Raw genomic sequence first — 26,176 nt, 5'->3', positions numbered from 1 at the left:
ACGTGGTCTGCTAAATGAATAAATCTTAATATTCACATTAATTTGCACAGCACTACAGTTGTAGTATTTCATTTTACCACATGAGTGTGGTGTTTCCTCCGTATGTCTAATAACCGCACATTGACCATGAACACTGAAGGCCCGTTGTGGTTCAACAGATTATTTTTTCAATACATCTCAATAATCGTCAACTTTTGGTGACGCCTTGTCCTCATTTCATAACCAATTCAAAAAGTTCACACCGTCCTTATGCCCTATCAATCATGCCTATTAGCAGCAGTGAGCCACCGACCATAATCCGATTCAGTAGGGTCACTGATCGCAAATTATATCGTAAATTAGAATCGGATAAACAGCACGCAGGAGATTATATTGGGATAGTAGCAAACTGATAAACGGGCGTACGAGATGGATGAAATAAAATTGTCACATGAGAAAACCCAGGGCACGTAACTGCGAACAGAAGGGAGAGCACGATTAATCCAAGTGAAAGCGGGTTTGGCGCTTCAAATGCGCTTTGGGGAGAGAGAGGGACAGATGATAAAGTGCAAGATAAGAGTAAGTTAAAGCAGTGTGTGAGAGTACTGCTGCGTAACTGTCCTCTCTAAACAAAGCACAGGTTTCTATCTAGGCCTACATTGGAGAGTTGGATCAGTTGCACACCATCAGGTAAGTTTGAATTGTTTCATGTAAATATTAGGCTGTCAAGCAGCGTCATTTAAAATGAGTTTAAACAGCATGTCTAGTCATTTTATGATTATTATATGTGCAATTTTATAGCATCATATTAATTAGTATACGACACGGGATAGTTGTAACTACTGGAAAATGTGTCAAGATATAGAGTGAACAGCAAAAGAATAAACGCGTTTAACATATTAAAAGAATAAGCTGTCACCTCCAGTTGAATTCATGGAGACTATATTGGCTACAACACAATCCACAGACATGCTAAATTAAAAAGACCATTCAATATTGCATTAATTCAATTTTATAAATATAAGTGAAAACTATTTAGAAATATATACAACAGTGACGTTAATTAAAAAAAAACTCTTGTTCTTTATGCCACATCTTTTCTATAAACTCATTCAGCTCAGACGAATTTTGCTCGACTAAATTGATGCTTAGCTTTTGTGCGTAGATGCTCTTCAGTCTTGGACAACTGCGTGTAGCACTAAGCATACTTTTTTTCATCGGAAAAGGGTGACTGGATGAGATTTAGGTAATCCGAAAATACAGCATTTCTATACGCTGGTGGACAAAGTACTGATGAAAGAAAAAAAAGAAAAAACAAGGCCGTATGACGCCTGATGGCCTGTGACGCAGTGAGCGATAGGCCTTCTTTAGCCAGATTAGTGCGGTCGATTCTGTAAGTGACACAAATGATGCTTTTGAACTCTCAGATCACATGTGTCTGTGCTCTAAAAAAGTTGTTTTAACCCTCTGTTGCACACGTTTAAAAAATACGAATTTACGAAACTAACGAATGTAGGCTATGTACTGGGAATTAAATATGAAAAACAGGAATATATTTTCCAGCTGTCAGAATACTAAATATAAAAAACACCAAAGAACTGCTACATGAATAAAATAGATTTGTGCAATAGCTTTTTACGTAGGCATACATTTAAATGAATGAATTAATGAATAAGTAAATAATAAAAAATACATAAGCATGTACAGTTGAAGTCAAAAGTTTACATAAACCTTGCAGAATCTGCAAAATGTTCTTTTACCAAAATAAGAGGGATCATACAAGATGCATGTTATTTTTTATTTAGTATCGAACTAAATAAGACAAACAAGGGACTCACGAACAACTATCACAAAAAAATGCTGTGGATCTTTCAGGAAACAACACAATATTAAGAATCAAGTGTATGTAAACTTTTGAACGGGGTCATTTTATAATTTCAGCTATTATTTTCTCTTGTGGACTATATGTATTTTTTTTATGTGAAATATCTTGTTCAGGTCAGTACTAAATAAAAAATAACATGCATTTTGTTTGATCTCTTATTATGGTAAAATAATTAACAAGATGCATGTAAACGTTTGACCTCAACTGTATTATGTATCTAAATTAAAAAAAAAGTAATTTTTAAAAAATAAAATATTTTTATTTAATTTTATATTTGCAATAGTTTTCTGAGTGGTTGAGGCACATGTGAGCTACTGTAAATGAATTCAACTGTATCAATGATGCTTCTAAACAACAAATACGTTTAAGAAATTCTTTATATGCAACTAATAATTATATATACACATGCTGTATATGACTTTACATGTTTAAAGAAGTTCAGACACTAACAAAAATAAATCATATTTTTAATGAATGAAAAAATCGATTAAAAATGACATTAGAAAGATAGATCAGAAAATTATATTAATATGACCACCAGGATGTAAAACAAATTAATTAATCAATAAAAATTACAATATGCTAAGACATTCTCAAAAAGTCATTTTTAAACATTTTATTGGTGTGGTATATATGTCATCACTGTGGACCGTCCATGTGGCTGATGGGTAAACAAGATACAGGAAGAGAAATCTTTATAAAAAAAAGTCCTGCCCTCATAAATCCAACCATGACAAATTCTTGCCTGAAGTCTTTAGTCTTACATGGCATCTGGCTGTGTAGGCTCAAGTGTGAAAGTGAGATGGAAAGGGGAGGGCCCTGTTCCTAATTTACTTAAACCCAAGGATATTTGGATTAGCTTTGGCAATTAATCTCATTACGCATCTGCTGAGAGTGACAATAGGTCAGTTTAGCGGAGTAGGGCAGGTAGAAACAAAACCAGTTTGTGGTAATATGTATGACAAATATTATTTTTTTTTTGAGCATATTATAATGTTTGAACACATGGGCATTACACATGAATGCTGGTGTTTTGGCATGTTACGATTCCAGAATTAATAACAGACATCCTGAGCTTTAGGATCAGAGTTTACATCATCAAAAGTCATGGCAGACACAAACAGGACAGAGGTCGGAGGGAAATAGAGAGGTAGTTTGGGACATGAGACAGACTCTGCAGTATATGTAATTTGGGGCATTTTGTTTGTCACGATGGTAACAGTCTGTTTTTTGTCTATAGCTGATCTGCCATGCGATTGGTCGGCATGCAGCATCGTGTGCGGAGGGCAGCAGAATCAGAGGAGGAGGCCAAACCTGCTCCACCGCCTCCGCCCCCTCCCTCTCATCACTCCCACAACTTCATGAACATGAAGAACAAATTTTTCAACGAGCTTAGCCATCTGCCTAGTAAGTAATAATTGTATGTCAATACCCTACATTTGGCTAATCGCATTCCAGCAGGCCACCATCTTTGTAAGACATAATGTTGGTGATGATGTCCGGACAATGACAATCTCATGACAATGTCAGTGTGACGCAGAATACTGACATTAATAATTTGATGCTTTTAAGTCATGGTATCATCTCATGCTAACATCATGTTGACATCCAACATCGACTTTTAGTTCTGAAGTATGGTACCTAAACCAACATCTGTTGAATAGGATAATCTTGAAGGATTCACCCCAAAATTAAAATCCTGTCCTAATCTACTCACCCTCAGACTACTCTTGTGTAGCCAGATCTTCAAATTTAACGGCAGAAGGTCTGGGATCCTTGGTTGATTTAAATGACGAAGGACTGCCCAGGAGGCCATATGACTGAGCAACTAAATCATGTTTTGTTTTGTTTTGCATCATCTTTAGGGGCGTGGAAATGTCCCCACAATAACGGACCAGTGTGTAAAACTTTTGGACATATTTTAAAGCGTCTAAGCCACAAACTTTACATATCTCACAAACTTTTGAAAATCCAGCGTTGAGTCACAGTTGTAAACACAGCGGCTCTTCTTCCGTGAGGGGGGTCGGCATTTTTTCCAGGCATAACGTTAAAGAACGTGACACACACGTCTCCTGGAAATTCTGTATATTTTAACCAATTCAATTAAAATTTTGTGTGCCATATACATTAGACATTCAGCCAGCGGTTCATTAGCGTGATGTCTGAGGCTGAGACTACCCTCAAACCTGTATGACTTCCTTTCTTCTGTTGAGAGGATTTCATAAAAGATAATTTGAAGAATGTGGGTAACCAAACAGTTGCTGGTCCACTTTGACTTCCATAGTATGGACAAAAAAAACTATGCAAGTCAATGGAGACCAGAAGCTGTTTGGTTACCCACATTCTTCAAAGTATCTTCTTTTGTTTAATAGAAGAAAGAAACTCATACAGGTTTGGAATAACATGAGGGTGAGTAAATGATGACAGGATTTTCATGTTTGTATAAACTATCCCTTTAACATCCACACGTGAAATTATAACATCATTAGATGTTGATACTTGGTTGGTTTAGATGGTATTAAGTAACCAAAATTCAACGGCTGTCCAATGTTGGCTTTCACATCAACACGATTTTCATCTACAGCCAAAATTTTTGTCTATAGATATTTGGTGCCAGCTGGGATCATTCAAATTTCATCATATTGTCATTACAAAACACACTTTCCCATTATACTGTGTATATATATATGTGAATGTGTTTGCATGATCAATTAATTCCTCCATTTTTTCCATTTCCATCTACTTCCTTCATGTTTTATCTATTCCATCAACAGACCCCAAGATCAAATGTAAGTTCCTCCGTCCACCTATCAATCATTTAGCAGAAAATGTCTAAATGGTTGACGTTTGTTTTTGTTTTTTACTAACAGAAATGATGATCATTGTTTTCTTTCTCTACTGCACAGTGCCCATGTGGGCCATTGGTGCCATAGTTGTGGTTGTGCTTGCCCTGGTTGGCTGCTTTGCTTTCTGTATCTATAAGAAGTGCTTGGGAGGGAAGAAGAAAACGAAGAAAGTCAGAGAGCGGAAGGGAGGACGAAGAAGGATGAAAAAGGAAGGAAATGAGGAAGCAGGCGAGGTAAGAGAGTCTAGGAGAGTGAATAATTAATTTATTATTCAATTATTCATTTATTGAGAAGAAATTGGTAATGTCTGGCTTAAAGTTTTGCTGAAGTATTTTAAATGTATACTTTTCATCTACTTAGGAACAAGCAAAAGAGGGAGAAGGTGAGGGAGAGAAAGAATATTATGGCAAATTGGAGTACACTCTGGACTATAACTTCACTGACAATCAGGTTGGTTGAGACTTGAGAGTAGATGTTGATATGATCATTTTTGTACAGAAATAAACAAAACCTACCATTCTAAAAAAAAAAAGTGTGACTACTTGATTTTGAACACCTGACCCACAACCTTTTCTTCAACAACTTTCAGCTCATTGTTGGTATCTTGCAAGCCCAAGACCTTCCTGCCATGGATATGGGTGGAACATCTGACCCATATGTCAAAGTTTATATGCTACCAGACAAGAAGAAAAAATTCGAAACTAAAGTCCAGCGCAAGAACCTGTGTCCTGTTTTCAATGAGACATTCATATTTAAGGTATTGCAGTCCTTATAAACATGCATTTTTTGTCATTAGCCTAAAAACAATTTCTTTGCATAAATACTACTAGGTTAGTGTTTAAACAGGCATTTATGGAACATGATTTTTTATTTCTGTTTCTAGATTCCCTTTAATGATCTAGCAGGACAGACTCTGGTCCTGCAGGTGTTTGACTTTGACCGCTTTGGTAAACATGATGTAATTGGAGAGATCAAAATCGCTATGAACAGCATTGACCTGGGCCAGCCCATACACGAATGGAAAGACCTGGTCGGAGGAGAGAAAGAGGAAGTAAGGCTTTCAACGGCTGTTTTAATTTTTTTTTTGTCAGCTGCCACAGTTTTTGATGCTTTAACTAAACACTCTCCTCTTTTTTCCCAACAGCAAGAAAAGCTCGGAGACATCTGTATCTCCCTGCGCTATGTGCCCACCTCTGGTAAGCTGACCGTCTGTATCATGGAGGCCAAGAACCTGAAGAAGATGGACGTGGGGGGTTTATCAGGTTAGCGTTATGTTAAAATTACATTTCCTTTCCGTTTTGTACTTGATATTGAAATGAAATGATTCTCTACACATCAAATGTGACTTTATTTTAAAGGGTTACTCCACCCCAAAATTAAAATTTTTTGTCATTAATCACTTACCCCCATCGTTCCAAAACCCGTAAAAGCTTCTTTCCTCTTATGAACACGTTAGAAGATATTTTTGATATTTATGTCTCTTCCATAGACAGCATGTAAATAACACGATCAACGTCCCGAAACGTAGCTACGAGAATACTTTTTGTATGCAAAGAAAACAAAAATAACGACTTTATTCAACAATTCGTCTCCTCCGCATCACCCTAGCTCCATTTTGGCCGTATCAATTAAACGCAAACAGCGTATGCTGTTGTGTATCAGCTGCGTCGCACGGATACGCTGTTTCCGTTCAAATCAAAGCGTAAACGACGTAAATAGCGTATCCGCGTGACGCAGCTGTTTGCGTTCGATGGATACGTTTCAAAATTGAGCTAGGTTGAAGCGGAGGAGACGAATTGTTAAATAAAGTTGTTATTTTTGTTTTCTTTGCATACAAAAAGTATTCTCGTCACATGGATTATTTTACCGATCTGCTTGCTACCTTTCTGGACGTTGATCCTGTTAATTACATTGCTGTCTATGTGAGGGGCAGAATACATACAAAATATCTTAAATTGTGTTCCGAAGACGAAGCTTTTAAGGGTTTGGAACAACATGGGGGTAAGTTATTATTAACAGAACTTTAATTTTGGGTTGGAGTAACCCTTTAAAATAATTCAATTTTATACTTTGAAATATCCTGGCTTTTCTGTGGAAATGTGGTGCTAAGCTGCATTTCCTTCTTTATCCATATGTGACCCTGGACCACAAAACCAGTCATAAGGTTAAATTTGACAAAACTGAGATGTATGCATCATATGAACGTTCAATAAATAAGCTTTCTATTGATATATGGTTTGTTAGGATAGGACAATATTTGGCCGAGATACATCTATTTGAAAATCTGGAATCTGAGGGTGCAAAAAAATCAAAATACTGAGAAAATCACCTTTAAAGTTGTCCAAATTAAGTTCTTAACAATGCATATTACTAATCAAAAATGACATTTTGATATATTTATAGTAGGAATTTTGCAAAAAATCTTCATGGAACATGATCTTTACTCAATTTCCTAATGATTTTTGGCATAAAAGAAAAATCAATAATTTTGACCCATTCAATGTATTTTTGGCTATTGCTACAAATATACCCCAGCGACTTAAGACTGGTTTTGTGGTCCAGGGTCACATATAAAAATGTCTCTCTCTCTCTCTTTTGTCTTATATTTTCTCTTTCTCTTAGATCCTTTTGTGAAAGTGGTTTTGCAACACAATGGAAAGCGTATCAAGAAGAAGAAGACGACAGTTAAGCAAAACACACTGAACCCCTACTTTAATGAAAGCTTCAGCTTTGAAATCCCCTTTGCTCAGATTCAGGTAAACATGACCATTTACAGATTTATACTGTTAATGCATTAAAGTGCAACATTTTCACTGTATAGTATGTTATTGCTTTGTAATTAATTGTGCATTTTACTAGCAAAATCTGAGGCGATTTTGACTGTTTCTGATATCTGTTATAATGTAAAACCTGTATCAAAATGTCTCCAGTCTAGTAAAATCATCTGTGTCTACAAATTGAAGGTTTGGTGAGAAAGAGCCTATTGACCTACTTTTCTCTGTTCCTCTGTCTTCCTGTAGAAGATACAGGTGTTGATCACTGTCTATGACTATGATAAACTGGGAAGCAATGATCCAATTGGGAAGTGCTGGATTGGGTTTGGTGCTAGTGGAGTGGGTTTGCGCCACTGGTCAGACATGCTGGCCAATCCCAGACGACCTGTGGCCCAGTGGCACACCCTTCTGCCCGAAGAGGAAGTAGATGCGGCCCTTAAAGCACCTATCCGCTAAATATCTTATCCACCCCTCAACACACATATCAAAACATCATTTCAATTTCATCCATCATTTCACTGAGGAGTTTCTGTCTGTTATTATCATTATTATTTCCTGTAACCTTCTTTACTGTAAAACAAAGGGAGGAGTAACTTTTATAAATGTTATGTATATTATGTTCATCTGGATTGTGTTTCCTTTTTAAATGTGTCTGTATGTGAATGATAAGTGTTTGAATGTTGTATGTATGTATCTGTCCATAACGGTATGAGAACTGTCCTGATTTGCCTCGTCTATTTTATTTTTCTTTCTGTGAACCAAGATGATGATAAAACAACAACTGGATACATTATCAATGATTCTACGATGTGTTTTTATTTCGTATGTCATATAGATCAACAATAGCTGTTTCTAAATTCTCAGGGGTATAAATTAGTCATTAATTATTGATAAATAATTCATCATACTAGAAAAGGATTTATTAATAAGGCAACCGTTATTATATGTAAGCATGTCTACCAGAAGCTATTGTCTGGTTGGGTTCAGTAGTATTTAGTGTTGTCCAGTTGTAGGTGGAATCCTGGATTAATCTTGTGCCGTTTTCGGCTGTGTTCCAAGTGCAGTGCTGGACTAAGCCATACATGTGAGCAGGGAATTAGAGCCAGTGAAGGGCGGGAGTGCAGAGAGGATGAAGAAGACCAGAAAGGACACGGACAAAGTCATACAGAGCGAATGGCAGAGATTGAGGAAGCTTTGATAGAGAAACTTAATTTTAAAGAAAAGTTAAATATTTACTGGTTAAATATAAATTAGATAAGACTATAAAACAAACAGATTTACACAAACTAAGATTCAAGTCAGCCCTGATAAATAAACAATAAAAAAAAGAAATAACCCATCACAGAATTTGTAATGTTTTTGGTTATAATGGGAAATGGGTATTGGTTTTAGTAATGGACGCTGTGGATTCCTACTGGTAATTTGTCATTTGGCTTGTTTAAGCAATAAATCCTAATGTAAAATGTCCCAAAACACACTGGTTTTATTGGTTAATAGTTGACAGTTTGTAGTAATATTTGCAATGGAAACCAAATGTCTGTGATGGTTTATACTGTTTGTTTTTTCAGCAGAGAGTAAATTGCTAGCTAGTCAAATTTAGCAAATGACTGCATCCAACAAGATATTCACCTAATAGTAAATCTTTAAAATATTGTCATAAGTTTTGGTTTTAGATCACTCTCCCAAAAAAATCTTCTTAACTATGCTAATCTATATTAGCATGATATCGGTGAAGCAAATGTGCGGCTGTCATGCTACAACACTGCTGCTTTGAGACTAGCTAGCACTAAGCGTAAGAATGACTTTTAAATCAGTTTCTCAAAGGCTCTACCGGTGTGCATCAGCATGCTTGTTCACACAGCAATAGTGTTGAAGATTAAGATTTAAGCATCTACTTACCAGCAGGAGGCGTAGTGTTTACATCAAGAACAAACCCTATGCGCTAATGACCACCAGATGGTGAGTCAAGATCAGCAATAAAATTGGACCTCAAAACCAGTCATAAGGGTCAGTTTCTTTAATTGAAATCACCTGAAAGATGAATAAATACGATTTAATATTTGGCCGAGATACCCTTATAATCTGTAATCTGAGGGTGCAAAAAAATCTAAGCATTGAGAAAATCGCCTTTAAAGTTCAAAACAAGTTCTTAGCAATTACTAATCAAAATTTAAGTTTTGATATAGGTAGGAAATTTACAAAATATCTTTCCCTGCTGAAAAAAAAAAAACGGCATATGCTGGTTAGGTATGTTTTGGTGCTGGTCCTTTGCTTGTTAATGCTGGTCCTTTGTTGGTTTATGCTGGTCCTTGACCAGCAACATGACCAGCAAAAACCAGCTAAAACTAGCATCCCAGCACCAAAACATACCTAACCAGCATATGCTGTTTTTTTCAGCAGGGTTAATGGAACATGAAAAATCAATAATTTTGAACCAAACAATGTATTGTTGGTACATTGTTTTACTTACAACTGGTTTTGGTCCAGGGTCACATATAAATACAGGCCAATGAATGAAATAATGTGAAAAATGTGTGTTAACTCTAGCTTTCTGTTGAGACGTAATATGTGTTAATATGGGCCTGTCAATTGCCTTCGGCGAGAATTATAGCAATTATAGCACACACCTTTTGGCAGTTACACTTGTAATTTTAACACAGATATTTGCTGGAAGCTACAGTGTAATGGCATTTTGTATGAGAGCTGAACCCTCATCACTGAATCCTCCCTCATACAGCCTGTTCTGTACTGTTATATTGTCATTACAACAAAAGAGGTTCCATGTCTAATGTACTTAGTTTCAACTTTTGCATTCCTTGATAACTTCCCAGTTTTCTTTAGCAGACCTAATGAAAACTGACATGTAGGAAAGTACATTTAAGGAAATGACTCATGCTATTAATAGCGGAAGCCTGAGGCAGAAACCACAATTTTGTGCAGCATCATGAAAAAAGGATTCTCAGGCAACGTTTTAAACACTATGAATGATTTAATGATGTCAAAGCCACTTCTGTCTGACACAACTTATTTTCATTTCCTCAACATGCATTCCTCTTCCCTTCTGGAGTGAATTAGTTTCTGTTGCATTACCTGTGTGATTTGCGAAGAATAATATGATTCAGATGCATTTTTCATTTACATTTATTAATTTAGCAGACACTTTTATCCAAAGTGCCTTACGAATGAAAATAATACAGAAGCGATTAATCTAAACCAAGCACATCAGATCTGAGAAGAGTTGCGAATGCATTCAGAAATGTTTTTCTTTTTCAGAGGCTGTGAAATTGTCAGAAGAGTCAAAAGTAAAAGCATCCATGTTGTCTTTTCCAGTTTCTTATTTCCAGCGGCCTCCAACCTTTCCTTTACCATGGCCTTTTTTGCTGTGATAAAGAGAGAGGTGAAACGTGAGCATAACTGAGACTTTGATGGATTTTTTAAATTAATTTTACATTGAAGGAAATAAGAGTTGGTTCACCCAAAATTGAAAATCTGTCATCATTAACTCCTATTAACCTACATGGCTTTCTTTTGTGAAAAGCAAAAGAAGTTGGTAATGAAACAGTTTCACTTCCCATTGACTTCCAATGTGTGTACCAAAACAATGGAAGTCAATAGGAACCAAAACTGTTTGGTTATCAATATTCTTCTAAATATCTTTTGTGTTCAGCAGAAAAAAAGAAATGCATAAAGGTTTACGGAACAAAATGAGGGTGAGTTAATGAAGACTCAAAATTTTCATTTTTGGTAGGACTATCCCTTCAATTATGAAATACACTACACAACTTTTGCCTAGCCTTTGCACTGATTTGCTACTGTAGTTGCAGAAAGTCAGAGCCAGTTTGTGGAAGCTGAGCAGTCAAATTCGAAGATTTCACAGAAAATTGTGTAGTCTATAGCCCCTTTCACACACCAATCCCAATAAATTAATGTAAAATTACCAGTGTGATCTTACCAGTAAATACACAAATATGCTGTTCACACAAGCAACAGCATTCTGGCTTTTTACCGGTATGAGACCATTCACACGTCAGCACCAAAATGCAGTAAATTCTGTGATGCTAGTGATCGGAAACTATCTATAAAGGCTGCACCATTGTCTTCAATCCTATGCATGTGCAGAAGAACTTTAGTTTTGGTATCGGTCCAATTTGACAACATTATTTAAGTCTGAGTGACATGCATAAGGGCGAGTTTAAACAATGCATTTTTGCTCTTATAAACATGAGACACGCATAACAACATCCAACTGCAGAGCCGAGGAGTGGAAAAAAAGGCTGGGTCTCAAGCGTGACACGTTGAAAAAGATGCAAGACGAGACGCAATGGTCAATGATGTCCATCTAGGGCATAAAAAAGCAGCAGCAGAGTAATCATGTCATCCCCGTAAGAACGATATGATTGGCCAATCTGGACCAAAGCAGATAGATTCGTCAGTGCATTCTACGTGCTCATACTGGTAATCTTCATTCTGCGTTCACACAGAGCGCATTACCGGTAATGTTACACTTCTCACACCAGAATGAATTACAGGTACTTTTGAAAAGGTCCTGTTTACACATGATGTCTTAATGGTAATATACCAGTAGATACTGTATGTGTGATAGGGGCTTATGATGACTACGATTTTTGAGCTTCACAGTATGATTTTATCCAGCCTGAGAATGTATTGATATGAGCTGAAATTAAAACTCATTTTGTTTTCATTTGTCTAGTAACAAAGTGGATGTTTTCCTGTTTGCCGTGTTTGGACTTGAATGTCTGATAGTGTGATAGTGTGTGTGATCCTCAGTTGTTTAGTGAATGATACCCAGTGTTACAAATTCTGTTCAGATTTTAAAAGTCATGTAGTGTATTTAAACAACCTGCTAATTAACCTAATATGACTTACAACTTTTGAGCATGAGAAATCCTGTTCAGCAGAACAACAATCTGTTGAGAAGGAAACAAATTTCAGATAAGTGCACAGTTTTCCTTGCTCTTTCACTTTATCTTTTCACTCAGTTTGGTTTTCTCTAATTCAACCAAACACAGATTTGCCAAAACAAACACAGACAGATTTAATACAATGTAATCCTTCATCATTCGTCAAACCCCTAGATTTTTCAAACCTGTCAAATTCTTCATCAGTAAATCAAATCACTGCACCTCATATTTCTGTCTCTTCATTTGATCCAATAGGTCAAACTTCTCTGACTCCAGCTGGTAAATCCAGTTCCACATCTCCTGAGCTCGTTGCCTGTTTGTGAAAGTAAAGAATAGATTTGATGCAAAACTGTCAGGTTGAATAGACACCTATTCATGAAGCATGGGAAAAACATGAGAGTCTAAAAATGGAACACACTTTTAATCCTTTGCACATCTTGCATAACAGTAAACATATGATTGTATCTGTTTATTTGGCTGCCTGATCGTTTTCATCACAGTTATAATTACAGCTCCATATGACAAAAACAGTCATAAGGGTCAATTGTTTGAAATTCTAACTTTTACTGAATTAATTAGCTTTCCATTGATGTATGGTTTGTTAGGATAGGACAATATTTGGCCGAGAAACAACTATTTGAAATCTGAGGTTACAAAAAAATCTAAGTACTGAGAAAATCGCCTTTAAAGTGGTCCAAATGAAGTTCTTCGCAATGCTTTTTTTCTTATTAGAAATGAAGTTTTGATATATTTATGGTAGGAAATTTCCAAAATATCTTCATGGAACGTGATCTTAATTCTTTACATATCCTAATGATTTTTGGCATAAAAGAAAAAATTATATTTATTTTAATTCATTTTGACCCATTAAATGTATTTTTGGCTATTGCTACAAGACTTAAGATTTTGTGGTCCAGGGTCACATGTCATGAAACACACATGCGGTATGCATTTCGCATCTTGCAAAAAAAGTTCCCATAGATACATTAGATCAGGTTGCTATTTGTGCATAGGTGAAACATATATTATATTATATTATATTATATTATAGGCTATTTGTAAAAACATGGATGTGTATGTGTGTGGTCACCTCAACCCATCCTCGCGCATATTATCGATGTTAAGAGGAGCGCGCCTCTCTGAAAGAGTCTTTTTCTTGATCTCTCGTCCAGTCAGGCGCTTCCCTCGTTTCTGCTCTGCCTAAAGTACACAAAAATACATATGTACAAACATGTATCAATGTGCATATGTTAAAGGGATAGTTTACCCCAAAAAATTAAATCCTGTCATTAATTATTCACCTTCATGTCGTTCCAAACCCATAAGACCGTCGCTTATCTTCAGAACATAAATTAAGATATTTTTTGATGAAATCTGAGAGCTTTCTGACCCTGCATAGACAGCAAGGGTCCTTCCACGTTCAAGGCCCAGAAAGTTCATTGTTAAAACAGTCCATTTGACATCAGTGGTTCAACCACAATGTTATTAAGCTACGAGAATTTTTGCGCACAAAGAAAACAAAAATAACAACTTTATTTAACAATTTCTTCTCTTCCGTGTCAGTCTTCGATGTGCGACACACAGCAGTGTTTTGGCATAAAACGTCCCTCTCAGAAATGGTCAGAAGGCTCTTGGATTTCATCAAACATATTTCATTTTGTGTTCCGAAGATGAACGAAGATCATCTGGCTTTAGAACAATTTGAGGGCGAGTAATTAAAGACAATTTTAATTTTTGGATGAACTGAAGACACATGAACATTATGGTAAATTACCTTGGCTAAGAAGCCACCAAAGTTCGCCCCCATATTGGACAAAACCTTCTTCTTCTTGGCCTCGTCGTCTGCTCTCTTCTTAGCCTCCTCATCCTCTTTCCTCTGGCGCTCCTCCTGATGAGAGAGCATACATAATACATTTCACATCGATTTTATCTCACAAGTATTCTGTATTCAATTCCACGTACAACTTTGAGAACATTTGAGTATTTTATTTGTCAAGTTTTACGTTTATTTCTGATTTACCGCAATCCTTGTCTGCCTGTCTCTTTCTTTCTCTGCTCTAACACGCTGCTGCTCTGCTCTTTCAGCCCGTCGCCGCTCCTGATTGACCGAATGGTCACCGTAGAGAAAATTAGTGCAAAAGAAAGAAAAAAGTGAGTACAGAAAACTTCTTGTGGTAACTCAAAGAAAAACAATAAAGTGATCAAGACTGGGAATTACAATTCTCTCCTTGAGGCCGATCAGTTCTTCCTCCTCTTTCTTCCTCTGCTCAAAGTGGACGTCAATTAAAGTCTGTAACTCCAGAAAGTCCTTCTCCATCCTTTTTCGGTGAATATCCTGAGAGAAAATTATATAGATTATAAATGGTAAGCTAATTTCCAAACAGTTTACAACGCACAATGTTTTCATGTCTTTGTTAAATAATCATTAACTGTGCAACCCTGAATATTCTCAGTTTGCAGTTCATTTTAAATGCTGAACGGGACTGAAATACTGAACTGGATTGGTACTTACATCGAAATCAACCCGCTCACCCTCTGGAATCTTTGGAGGGGCAAGTTGTGGAACCATGGGCCTGTGTGACAGAGGGAAATTAGCGCAAGATTTAGACAATATGTGTATTAAGACATTAGCAAAATGCAGAGTGTGCTGGTGATTTGATGACACGTACTTGGGCCGAGGTCTTTCCTCCTCTGAAAAGGGGGCAAAGAACAGGGAAAAAAGAAACAAGAAGGTTCTTGTTAAATGTAATCATAAAGCCCTTCTGTGCACTATTCAATAATCCACTAGTCTTGCTGACTTTTGTGGTGTGCCATACTGAATTACACTGGTTGTATGAATGGGGTTATATGTTTTCTCTCACTCCTTTTGACATTCTGACATTTTAAAAATATCTGGGAACTCTTTTAAATACAGCTGCTCCCTCTGAAGCAACACAAGACTAAAGGACACAGCTGTCACATAATTCTTTCATGTACTCTTCAGTTCTCAGGACATTTTTTTTCAAGTCAATAATTTATTACAGCAATTATCTGTGTGTCCGTCTGGTAAATAAAACAGGATATACAATATTTAGAGCCTGCTCCCATCATTCTGCTGTGGATAAAAGTACAAAATATTTACAAACTGAACAGTACAAAAAACATGTAAACTGACTGAAAACAAAAACCGTGAGTTAACAAAAAAAGAACAAAAAATGTTGATTAAATCTTTAACACACACTTGTGACAAAAAGTTCTATATGCCATGCATGTCAATGAAAAAGAAAAGCCACAGATGTTTCACAGTCATGAACAGAGGATGGGGAAACACCATTTACAACACATAACTCAGGGATCAGGATAAGGAGTTAAAGGAAATATTTTCAACTAATATCCCTCACCTTCTTCCTGAGTCTCTTCTGAGGAATATAACAGTGAAAAAATACAGGAACACATTATCAGCAGAAAACAATGGGCGATGTCAAAATAGCATGAAATTATTAGATAAGCAGACATCTGACAAATGATGTGTAAAAAAAAAATACTGTTTAAGCGCAATGCAAATCTCCAATTCAATTTCTAGTTGGGCAGCTGAACCGGTGACCTAAATTCTGCTTTTAGCTTTCATATGGAAAAAATGTGCAATGAGTCACACAGTGTGCAGTCAAACATTTCCAAAAACACACCATCTTCACAAAATGTGCAAAAATGAAGCATTATATTTCAAATGACTGACTACATGATTTATTAAATATTTCGCAGCCCTTACACACAATACTAAGAATGCATGTTATATTACAAATCTATCTTCCATAAGGTTTATATTTTACATGCGGTTCTGGCGGTGCATGTCTTTTATGAAGACCAACAAAGTACCTTGATATTCTGTATAGTCCTGCTGTTCTGTAACATAGAGTCAACAAATAAACATGAAAACAAATCAGGCTTATCAAAATCTTTAACATATTGAGAATCTTGGCATTCAGTCCTCAGTAATCTGTCCCTATGTCTTTCTTCAGCTCTTGTGATGACATTTTCTCTCCTTTTTTAAAATAGGATAAATTATTATGTGCTTTGAATGACTGTGGTTTTTGACTTGTGAAGTAAGGAAGTCTTTTTATTAACATTATTAACACTACTTAAAAACACTGTAGAAAGTTTATTCAGTTTTGCCAATCATTACAGTGCAGCTGCTTACTTCAGCAATTCACCTCTCTTCTATTTCTATTTCTATTCCTTTCGATTATGTATTAGAAGTCTTCAATTACTTTGTGTGTCATGGACATCGAGCCAGATATGTTTACCTTCATCTCACTTGAGAATTACATTAAAATATGAACTGGAGAACTGTTGCTTATTTTCGTGTGCCTTTTTGGACCATAAAAAAACATACACAGACAAAACCAAATTAAACCCTGCGGCTTGTGACGATACTTTAGGACACAAAACGATCGGTCTGTGCAAGAAACAGTTTTGTCTGTGTATGCTTTTTTTTTTTTTACCTTCAAAGCTGTGGATCCCATTGACTGCTATTATATGACTTACAGACCGCAACGTTTTGAGTTAAAAATCTTCATTTGTGTTCTACTGAAGAAACAAAGTCACCTACATCTTGGATGCCCTGGGGGTTAAGCAGATAAACATCATATTTTCATTTTTTGGGTGAACTATCTCTTCAAGGTTGCAGATACAGAGGTGCAGCTTTAAATTTACAGATCATTTCGAGTTATAGTGGTATTGTGGTTTTGTTTCCTAGAGATATTTTTCCCAAAGGAAATTTAAGTCTTTCATTTATAAGCCAGGAAACAAACTATATGGTAATGAGGTGAATCACAAGTTTACAAACTTTGATTTGAAGAAAATAAAAGTTTAATCAAATAAAAATCAAAAAGACAAAGGTACAAGACTGCCCTACTGAAAAAAACAAAAAAGTAAAATCTCTTTTAAATAAATGTATTTAAGTACACAACAATACAATACAAGTACTATACAACTGGTATACTAAACTGGTATACTTAAAGGCTGCTTAATTGGAACAACACATTTTGTGCTTAATGCACTTTAATTGTGTGGAAGTAGTGCTGAGGTCCAACTAAAGATATAAAGTATACTTCAGGTACACTTGAAATATCTTGCAGTTAAAGACTGATATTATACAGAGATCATACAATCCTTATTAACAGTGATATTAAAACATTAAGAAATGTGCATTGTGCAATAAAGAAGTACTCCAAATAGTTGAATTAACATTTTAATATCAGTAAGCCTTAAGTGATATGTCAATAAATATTTTAAAGGATTTTAAGTATACTTAATATGAAATAAATGTTTTTTTTAAATACATTTTGGCATAGTTTTTTTTACTGCGGTACGACACAATCAAAAAAAAATTGGATGCATTAGACACAATTGATTTAATTAATGGATTTTTGTTAATTATTGATTTAATTGACCCTTCGCAGGGAGATTGATTGACAGATGATCTGACCAATCATAATGCCAAATCCACCATTTTGTCCGACAAACAAATTTGACAGGAGAGTAGATTAACTTTGGTGGACTTAAACTTGAAAACTGACATCCATATTGGCCTGTGTATTGACATCTTTCCGCGGTTTAAATAAAATACATTCTGATGTTAATTCACGTGCATTAAAGTTCTCTTCCAGAACAAATTTACAGACAATTTACTCACCCCCTTGTCATCCAAGATGTTCATGTCTTTCTTTCTTCAGTCGTAAAGAAATTATGTTTTTTGAGGAAGACATTTTAGGATTTCTCTCCATATGATGGACTTCTATGGTGCCCCGAGTTTGAACTTCCAAAATGTAGTTTAAATGCAGCTTCAAAAGGGGTTTAAACGATCTCAGCCGAGGAAGTCTAGCTCTGCGTGTACTCTGTGTATTCCAGTTCAAGACAGTAGGTCGAAAAACTCCCATCTAATTTTCTCCTCCAACTTCAAAATTGTTCTACAGCTGCAGAAGTACACTCTTAAAAATAAAGGTGCTTGAAAAGGTTCTTCAGTCAAAGGTTCTTTGAAGAACCATCTCTTTCTTACCCTTTTATAATCTGAAGAACCTTCTTTTGCCACAAAGAACCTTTTGTGAAACAGTAAGGTTCTTCAGATGTTAAAGGTTCTTTATGGAACCATTTAGACAAAAAAAGTTCTTCTATGGCATCGTGAAGCACCTTTATTTTTAAGAGTGTACCGACCCAGTGTTTAGAAAGTGAATGTGCAAAGAAGATCAAACGGCCTTTACAAAAAAAGAAAAACAGAGATGGAGGACGATTTTGAAGTTGGAGAAGAAAATGAGATGGGAGTTTTTCGACATACCCTAACTGTCTAACACAGAGTACACGCAAAGTTAGACAAGAGGAGCATTTGAGGTTAAAATGTACATAAAATGTACATTTATTTTTAGAAAATAACCAATCGTTTCACTAGATAAGTCCCTTCTTCCTCAGATCGTTTAGAGCCATTTGAAGCTGCATTTAAACTGCATTTTGGGGCACCATAGAAGGGGGCACCTTAGAAGTCCACTATATGAAACTATATGTTTTCCTCTTTACAACTGAAGAAAGAAAGCCATGAACATTTTGGATGACAAGGGGCTGAGTAATTTATCTGTAATTTTTTTGTTCTGGAAGTGAACTTCCCCTTTAAGTTAATTTGAAAAGATTATCGGTTCATGTGCTGCTTGAACTGAGGCACTACAGTGTTCTGTCACGGCACATCAAAATGCCATAAAAGGGTATTTATTGTTTTCATTTCTTAAAAAAAAAAAAAGAAAGCTGAAACTTTGTTTCGTACTAGAAGTAACACACAGTCGGGACATTGTCAGTTTCCTCTTTGCTCTGTGATGTATTTTTTCTGCGTGAGAACATGAAGTGTAGTGTGAGAGCGCCATGGCTTGTTAGACATAACAGTAGCTAAAGCTACTGTAGCACAGCTCTGGGGTCAATTAAGTGTATAGAACAAGAACAAAAATATTTAAAATTAAGTTAAAATAATGTAGGCTCATATATTGATTAACATAGCTCAGAATGCAATTTTTTAACTCTTTGAACTGTTCATCTATTTTTACCAGCTATGAACATAATTGGTGGAAATAATCCTAAATCAGTGTGATGAGTGAGTCAGTATGTGACTGAGGCTCTGTGTGACTTTGTGCTGAATTTTACATCTTTTATTTTTATTTTTCAACTTATCGACAAAGACATTGTGTTGAACTTTTGATTAGGCATATTATTTTACCTCCTCCTGCATCTTCTGCAGCCTCTTCCTCCTCTGCTTCACACAAGTTCACAAGCCACAATGACAAGACGAAGGAATGAAGGAAAGGAAAACAGAAGTGAAAATCAACCCTGTGCCCAAGAGAGCACGTGAGGACAATCAAGAAAACATATGAGTGTGTGTATATAAATAAGTGTGTGCAAAGGATTATGTAAGTGTACACCATTTGTTAGGGATGTAAGCTAACAGCAACATGAGCTCAGCCTATAATAATAACCCTTCCAGGAAAAGGCACTTTGACAAGCCTAAGCACCCAATCAGACTCATGCATAGCTTTGTGATCCCAAGTGAAGCTCACCGGGGCCTCTTGAGGCATCTATAACTGGCCTCTGGGTACACATTATGCCAAGGATTTACTGATAATCACTAAAGCTAAAGTTTAAGAGGGCTGAATAAGGCAAAAAATAAAAAAGAATTCTACTCACCCTCTGCTTGTTCCCTAACAGGCCATTTAGGAAAAGAAAGGAAAAGGAATGAGACATCATAGTAAATGCATTGCTTTAATAGCTCAATAATCAGTAATGATAGAAAAAAAAAACATTACTCACTCATATTCCTCCTCTACATCAGACATGGTGAAACTGGAAGAGAGAATGAGGAAGAGAAAGCAAGAGTAAGACAGACAGCACAAGGATAAAAAGCAGACCTGCCTAGCTTAATATTTCGTAATAGCTTTAGAAAGAGGATGAGAGAGAACGAGAAAGAGAGAGTGACAATGCCGAAGCAGCTTCAGATCTAAATTGTTCCATTGTCCCAAAGTGCTGACATCTGATTGAATGCTTCATATGAAGACTGATGGAGTGCGAACAGGTGGGAATGTGCAGACAAAGACGGGGTCAGATATGATTTCTTTCGACACTCTCTCCGTTCGCTTCTTCCATTTCTCACGCACTTTACTACGGATTCAGACATGTACTTGTCCTCTGAGAACAAGCACCACCTAGTTCTGTTAAGTAAGCGGACAAGGCAGCATGTAGACTGCTGTGTTCCCAACCAACCTCAGTTAATGATTGCAGTCATTTACATTCCGCAAACAGATTCCTCCCCCTGTGGCTCATAAGTCACATCAGCGTCATATCATAACTGCTATTTGAAACAATTTTATAGCTACAGTGTCATCGCCAGAGAGAATTTATGAGGCATGTAGCTGTCACCACCCCTCTTTACTGTCTCTGGACAAAGGCACATGCAGTGCCCATCTAAAACCAGCTTCCTTTCAACAGGTCGCCCTGCTGTTACATTGCTAATCAGATTCTCAGCATCTAAAGGGCATGAGTCTGGCAAATTCTACATGAAAAGATCAGATTACAAACCAAAGATGCCCTTCGCATTGGATTGACCCAAGTAGGGATGGACGGAAGAGGCAACAAGATGAGAAAGTGGCAGACAAAGAGGGCGTTTGAGGGGCGTGTAAGGTCATAGAAGGCATTAACCACAGGATTCTGATGGGTTAATTTTAGCCAAGGACGCAAGGGGAGATTATGTGTTTTGAAAGTGAATTTTATTCATAGTTCCTTAAGTCCAAGTAAGTCCATTTGGTCTAGGACATCATCAGCTTCTATTCAAATCAATCAATCACGCCTGTGGTATTATGACCATCATTGGTAAACTATGCACTGTTCTGCCCTTAGTTAGTTTTTCACATCAATTTTTGAGTCCTGAATTAGCACACAAGTCTGGTACAGGATGCTAAAACACAATAATGGATAAAACTAACATTATCATAACTACACACGAGAACTTCAAAATCATGCTTTCATAAGATTTACGATCTAAATTATACTGGAAATTTAAGTATCTTTCTCTAGATGGATAGAAATGACTGAAAATGAAGTAACAAAAAGATTTTTACCTTTTGGTGATGGTAGGATGGTTTCACAGCGGATGAAACAGGTACACGAAGGATGAGAGGAGAGCCCCTGTGTATTATGAGAGTTTTGTAATGCGGGACAATGGGTCGGTTTTATATGAGGACGGGGACAGATGGAGGGTGTTAGCAGCTACGGCATAGCAACGTGGATGGATTAGAAATGAACCCTGGGACAGAAAGATGACCACCACGAGGGATTAGGGGAGACAGCGGGAGTGACCTCACACAACAAACACAGGGATATAAAAAGAGATAGAAAAAACAAAGGGACAGTTGGGAGCAAAAATAGCACAGGGGATTTAGACACAATTCTTCCCAGAAGACATATTTTCTATTTGACACGATGTAAAATAAGGTAATGGCTAAGAGAACTTTGAAGTAAATGGATGGGCTCCCATTTCTTATAGGTATCAGATAACTAGCCAAAATACTCACCTTGCAGATAGTCGGTTAGAAAGTTGACTGAAGTTGCAGTAGATGGGAAAGATGCTGATATAAGTGGTGAGGTCCAAGGTAAGGTCCAAAGATAAGGATGTTCAGTTTGCACAACTGTTGCTTGGTTGGAAAATTACTTGGGACTTTGTTGGCTGGATGGCAATACAACAGACTTTAATGCATTTCGTTTCAGCTGTTTAGTTGCGAAAGGAAACCAAATCATCTTTTACCAGCAGAATACAATTGCTTTGAGTTTGAGTCACCTTATTTTCTGTGGACATACAGTTGGAGTTTACATACACCTTACAGAATCTGCAAAATGTTAATTATTTTACAAAAATAAGAGGAATCCTGTAAAATGCATGGTATTTTTTTTTATTTAGTACTGATCTGAATAAGATATTTCACATAAAAGACATTTATGTATTCCATAAGAAAAAATAATAGTTGAATTAATAAAAATTACCCCGTTCAAAAGTTTACATATGCTTGATTCTTAAAACTGTGTTTGTTACCTGAACAATCCACAGCCGTTTTTTTTTTTTTAAATGATAGTTGTTCAGTCCCAATTCTTTGTTGTTGTTGTTTTTTAGCATTTTGGTGTATTTGAACCCTTTCCAACAATGACTGTATGATTTTGAGATCCATCTTTTTACTGAAGACAACTGAGGGACTCATATGCAACTATTGCAGAAGATTCAAATGCTCACTGATGCTTCAGAAGGAAAAACGATGCATTAAGAGCCAGGGAGTGAAAACCTTTTGAATTTGAAGATCAGGTTAATTTAACTTATTTTGTCTTCTGGAAAACAAGTAAGTATCTTCTATAGCTTCTGAAAGGCAGTACTAAATGAAAAAATATGATATTATGCAAAATAAGAAAAATGTAACACCCCTGGCTCTTTATGCATTGTTTTTTTCCTTCTGAAGCATCAGTGAGCATTTGAACCTTCTGTAATAGTTGCATATGAGTCCCTCAGTTGTCCTCCGTGTGTAAAGATGGATCTGAAAATCATACAATCATTGTTGGAAAGGGTTCAAATACACATAAAAGCTGAAAAACCAAAGAATTTGTGGGACCTGAAGGATTTTTCTGAAAAACAACAGGCAGTTTAGCTGTTCAGGACAAACAAGGGACTCATGAACAACTATCACTAAACAAAAAACAGCTGTGAATCATTCCAGTAAAAACAGTATTAAGAATCAAGGGGATGTAAACTTTTGAACTGTCAATTTAACTGTTATTTTCTCTTGTGGACTATATGTAAACATATTTTATATGTAATATCTTTTTCAGGTCAGTACAAAAAAAAAAATAACATGCATTTTGTATGATCCCTCTTATTTTGGTCAAATAATTAACATTTTGCAGATTCTGCATGGTGTGTGTAAACTTATGGCTTCAAATGTAAATCACTGTGGTTATGTAAAATGTTTTTGGTCGAACAGAGTTTAACTGAAAATCTTTTATTTATTTATTTAGAATTAAACATTTATCCTTGAATCGATATTTGGTTTACAATCTCCTCCAAAAACGGTTTAGGGCGCTCACAGATTTGTACAATTACATAGTGGACATTTATTACAATCAACACCAATTCAGTGGTTCTTCAGCTCTTTTTAAAAGTTTGAAAAGTTTCTCTAGTGATTTTCAAGCCATACTTAAAAAATACTGACCTTTTTTCAGGCTACTTTTTTTTTTCTCAGTGTGACGTCACTAAAACATGCAGTATTTGCTTCTATTCACATTTCATTTAGCCAATTAAGAAAAAACCCATATATGCAAATCATACTTGCTGTGGCTCTGCACCAAATATTAAGCCTTTGCTTTTATCAGAGCACAGTCCTGCTCGAGATTTCAGATTTTGCCACGTGACTTTAACAAACTTTCAACATTTATAGCTTTTCTTTACAAAATCTCTCTTTGCTGTTTAAAGCACACACACTCTAAAAAATAAAAGCTCTAAAGGGGTGTTTTTACAGTGATGCCATAAAAGATTCCCCAAAGAACCTTTCAGTGAACAGTTCTTAAAAGAAGCATTTTGAGTAACATTTAAAAAATCTAAGGATGTTTTTTCCACTATAAGGACCTTGAAAGGTTCCATGGATGTTCAAGGTCCTTCATTAAGAACCTTTATTTTTAAAAGTGGTTTTATAATAATTCCTAGCAGAAGCCAGCGGGCAACAAAGGAGACACCTCTAAAAAGAATAACATCTATCTATCTGTCTGTCTTTCTATGTAATGTTTACATAACTAGTTGAAAGAAAGTTTCCAAAAAAGAATAACACATATACATATATCTAATTATATACACATTTATATATTTAGTTGCCGAATACATCTTATTGAGCAACACACATTACACTTTCTGTATACAAAATAAAAAAGTTTATTATGAAATAACAGCCTTGCAATAGTTTTTATGAAGACACTACTGGCATGGTCACTGTAAGTGTCTGAAAAAAACAAAAACAAAAAACAGGAAAAGACTGTATGAGACATACTGGAACTCCATGCCAACACAAATATAAAGGGTCAAAGAGCAGTAATGGTGTAGAGTTTAAAAAGGACAATACAAAAGACTTTAAATGGGCAGGAACTTACCTGTGTGTTTGTGTTAAACTGGGCAACACTGTTTTCTTGGTCAATAATCAGGGGGAAGAAAATATCCAAGTGGAAAAGAGAAGGTCGAGCAATCAGAAGTAGTCTGTCTTCTCCCAAATCCAGAACAATAGAGTGAGCAGATATCTAGTGAGGAAGACAGTAAAGCCTAGATTCTCATACTTTCATACTTGTATTGATTGAACGTAATCCAAAACCAGGCCTCTATTACTCACCACTCCAGGAAGAAGGATCTCAGCAATCAGATGCTCTGCATTTCCACTTGAGGGCTCCACTAACAGACTGAACTCTGGACTGGAGTCAATAAAGCACAATAAATACAAAAAGTATTAAGTTCCAGGTAAAGATTTGGCAATTACATATCACACTGAGCATAACAAAAGTAAAACTAAGCCTTTGCACTCATCTTTGGTTTGTTAAACATAAGTGACAACAAAACACATTTGAAAGGGACACACCAAATGCATTCAACAAAAATAAACATACCGTTTTGTTGATGAAGACAAGGAGTCAGATTCCCTGTCCACAGAGAACAAAGTGATTAGAGGAATTCCAGTTATAGCTACTCAGCAGGTCAACAATCAGTGGGATTAGGTGCAGAAAAGAGCAACGACACACAGATGCAAATGTTAACAATGGGCCGCACACACTGACAATTCAACCACTAATCACATATAAGTGGTAACAGACAAAGTGTCACTGATAACTAGGAACAGATCCAGACAGTAAGTGGCAATGATTTTTGAACAAAGATTGGCAGCAATCTGTGAAAGGATTTCACTGAAAATAAAAATGTGTTAAACAGTAAGCATTACAATTGTTTTGGTAGCTGAAAGCATGATGAGACAAAATATTAACAACCAAACACACAAGGGGCTTGCCATGTGGCATAATTATTATCTATAATTGTGTGATTCTATGGAATTTTTCCACAGGTGAACCACTTATCCATTCAAACTATAAAGTTGTTACTGTAGACAATGACGAACAGCTAATAAATCAGTGAACCTCATAGTAAAGTGTGGCACACCTAGCTGAGGTCAAGTATGAACAACTATCCATTGTGTTACAATAACGTATCTGACATGTTCAAACATTGCTCGAGGTCCTTCTGTTGTAAGAAAGTTACAACTGAAAAGTTTCTTACAGGTGCACATACAAGCATTCAAAAATTAATACATGTAAATAAACAAATAAGAAATTGGTCAAATTGCAATTTCCTCAGCAACACTTTTACGATGTTTTGGAATGAATACCTGTTTATTTAATAAATTGTTCCATTCCATTTGAACTAAATACATGTGTGTTGATCCTTAAAACCCAGCACAATGGACAGAAAAAACAAAACTTATTTTATGCAAAATCACCTAAAATTCAGAAGAAACTGAAATCACAAATTGTTTACTATCTACTGACAAAGCTGTTTGCAGAATGTCACTATTTTGGCCAATTTAATACTAAATACAATGATAAAATACACATCTAATATAATAAAATTATGTTTATTTTCATATTGATATTTTTCAAATACATATCAAGTCTCAAATATTTTCTCAAATAGATTCAATA

The 26,176-nt window shown here is 36.0% G+C and overlaps 3 protein-coding genes across 7 annotated transcripts in view; 1 reads left to right on the top strand and 2 right to left on the bottom strand.

Annotated features, from left to right (window-relative positions):
• The first annotated feature begins 429 nt into the window (after positions 1 to 429).
• On the top strand, positions 430 to 8,277 carry syt5a (synaptotagmin Va). 2 transcript variants are annotated; one of them, XM_073840389.1, is made up of 10 exons: positions 434 to 669; positions 3,105 to 3,271; positions 4,639 to 4,653; positions 4,771 to 4,943; positions 5,071 to 5,160; positions 5,300 to 5,467; positions 5,594 to 5,761; positions 5,855 to 5,972; positions 7,333 to 7,466; positions 7,731 to 8,277. In XM_073840389.1, exons 2-10 carry the CDS (start codon positions 3,115 to 3,117, stop codon positions 7,938 to 7,940), a joined length of 1,233 nt encoding a protein of 410 aa, XP_073696490.1. In that variant the 5' UTR covers positions 434 to 669; positions 3,105 to 3,114; the 3' UTR covers positions 7,941 to 8,277. The 2 variants fall into 2 exon arrangements, with proteins under 2 accessions (XP_073696498.1, XP_073696490.1); XM_073840397.1 differs by lacking the exon at positions 4,639 to 4,653 and having other exon boundaries at positions 430 to 669.
• Positions 8,278 to 10,609: 2,332 nt separating this feature from the next.
• On the bottom strand, positions 10,610 to 20,119 carry tnnt1 (troponin T type 1 (skeletal, slow)). 3 transcript variants are annotated; one of them, XM_073840430.1, is made up of 13 exons: positions 20,105 to 20,112; positions 19,641 to 19,673; positions 16,262 to 16,288; positions 15,787 to 15,804; positions 15,076 to 15,097; positions 14,919 to 14,979; positions 14,625 to 14,741; positions 14,427 to 14,504; positions 14,181 to 14,294; positions 13,497 to 13,606; positions 12,629 to 12,719; positions 12,372 to 12,412; positions 10,610 to 10,864 (listed from the first exon to the last, which is right to left on the bottom strand). In XM_073840430.1, exons 6-13 carry the CDS (start codon positions 14,973 to 14,975, stop codon positions 10,819 to 10,821), a joined length of 654 nt encoding a protein of 217 aa, XP_073696531.1. In that variant the 5' UTR covers positions 14,976 to 14,979; positions 15,076 to 15,097; positions 15,787 to 15,804; positions 16,262 to 16,288; positions 19,641 to 19,673; positions 20,105 to 20,112; the 3' UTR covers positions 10,610 to 10,818. The 3 variants fall into 3 exon arrangements, with proteins under 3 accessions (XP_073696531.1, XP_073696539.1, XP_073696545.1); XM_073840438.1 differs by lacking the exon at positions 15,787 to 15,804 and having other exon boundaries at positions 20,105 to 20,119; XM_073840444.1 differs by lacking the exons at positions 15,787 to 15,804; positions 16,262 to 16,288; positions 20,105 to 20,112.
• A 4,170-nt stretch (positions 20,120 to 24,289) lies between these two features.
• The window catches only part of pih1d1 (PIH1 domain containing 1), a 9,686-nt gene continuing 7,799 nt past the window's right edge, over positions 24,290 to 26,176 (bottom strand). Inside the window, exons 8-11 of one of the 2 annotated variants that reach the window (XM_073840409.1) lie at positions 25,094 to 25,126; positions 24,823 to 24,901; positions 24,590 to 24,733; positions 24,290 to 24,441 (exon numbers count right to left, since the gene is read on the bottom strand). In XM_073840409.1, coding sequence (XP_073696510.1) covers positions 24,406 to 24,441; positions 24,590 to 24,733; positions 24,823 to 24,901; positions 25,094 to 25,126 — 292 coding nt within the window. In that variant the 3' untranslated portion in view covers positions 24,290 to 24,405. The remainder of the gene's footprint in view (positions 24,442 to 24,589; positions 24,734 to 24,822; positions 24,902 to 25,093; positions 25,127 to 26,176) is intronic. The other variant, XM_073840417.1, reaches the window with a different exon arrangement.

The sequence above is a fragment of the Garra rufa genome, chromosome 1, assembly GCF_049309525.1.
Source record: "Garra rufa chromosome 1, GarRuf1.0, whole genome shotgun sequence".
Taxonomy (NCBI): domain Eukaryota; kingdom Metazoa; phylum Chordata; class Actinopteri; order Cypriniformes; family Cyprinidae; genus Garra; species Garra rufa.
The sequence above is the reverse complement of the archived record's forward strand: the minus strand, read 5'-3'. Positions and strand labels throughout refer to the sequence as shown.

Excerpts from the sequence above, each read along its gene's own strand:
- syt5a (XM_073840389.1), top strand. The coding sequence starts at position 3,115 with ATGCGATTGGTCGGCATGCAGCATCGTGTGCGGAGGGCAGCAGAATCA. Across the intron at positions 4,944-5,070 it reads GAAATGAGGAAGCAGGCGAG|GAACAAGCAAAAGAGGGAGA; the intron begins GTAAGAGAGTCT and ends TCATCTACTTAG. Across the intron at positions 5,468-5,593 it reads ATGAGACATTCATATTTAAG|ATTCCCTTTAATGATCTAGC; the intron begins GTATTGCAGTCC and ends TTCTGTTTCTAG.
- tnnt1 (XM_073840438.1), bottom strand. The coding sequence starts at position 14,975 with ATGGTTCCACAACTTGCCCCTCCAAAGATTCCAGAGGGTGAGCGGGTT. Across the intron at positions 14,295-14,426 it reads ACAGGCAGACAAGGATTGCG|GAGGAGCGCCAGAGGAAAGA; the intron begins GTAAATCAGAAA and ends CTCTCTCATCAG. Across the intron at positions 10,865-12,371 it reads ATTTCTCATGCTCAAAAGTT|CAAAAAAGGCCATGGTAAAG; the intron begins GTAAGTCATATT and ends TCTTTATCACAG.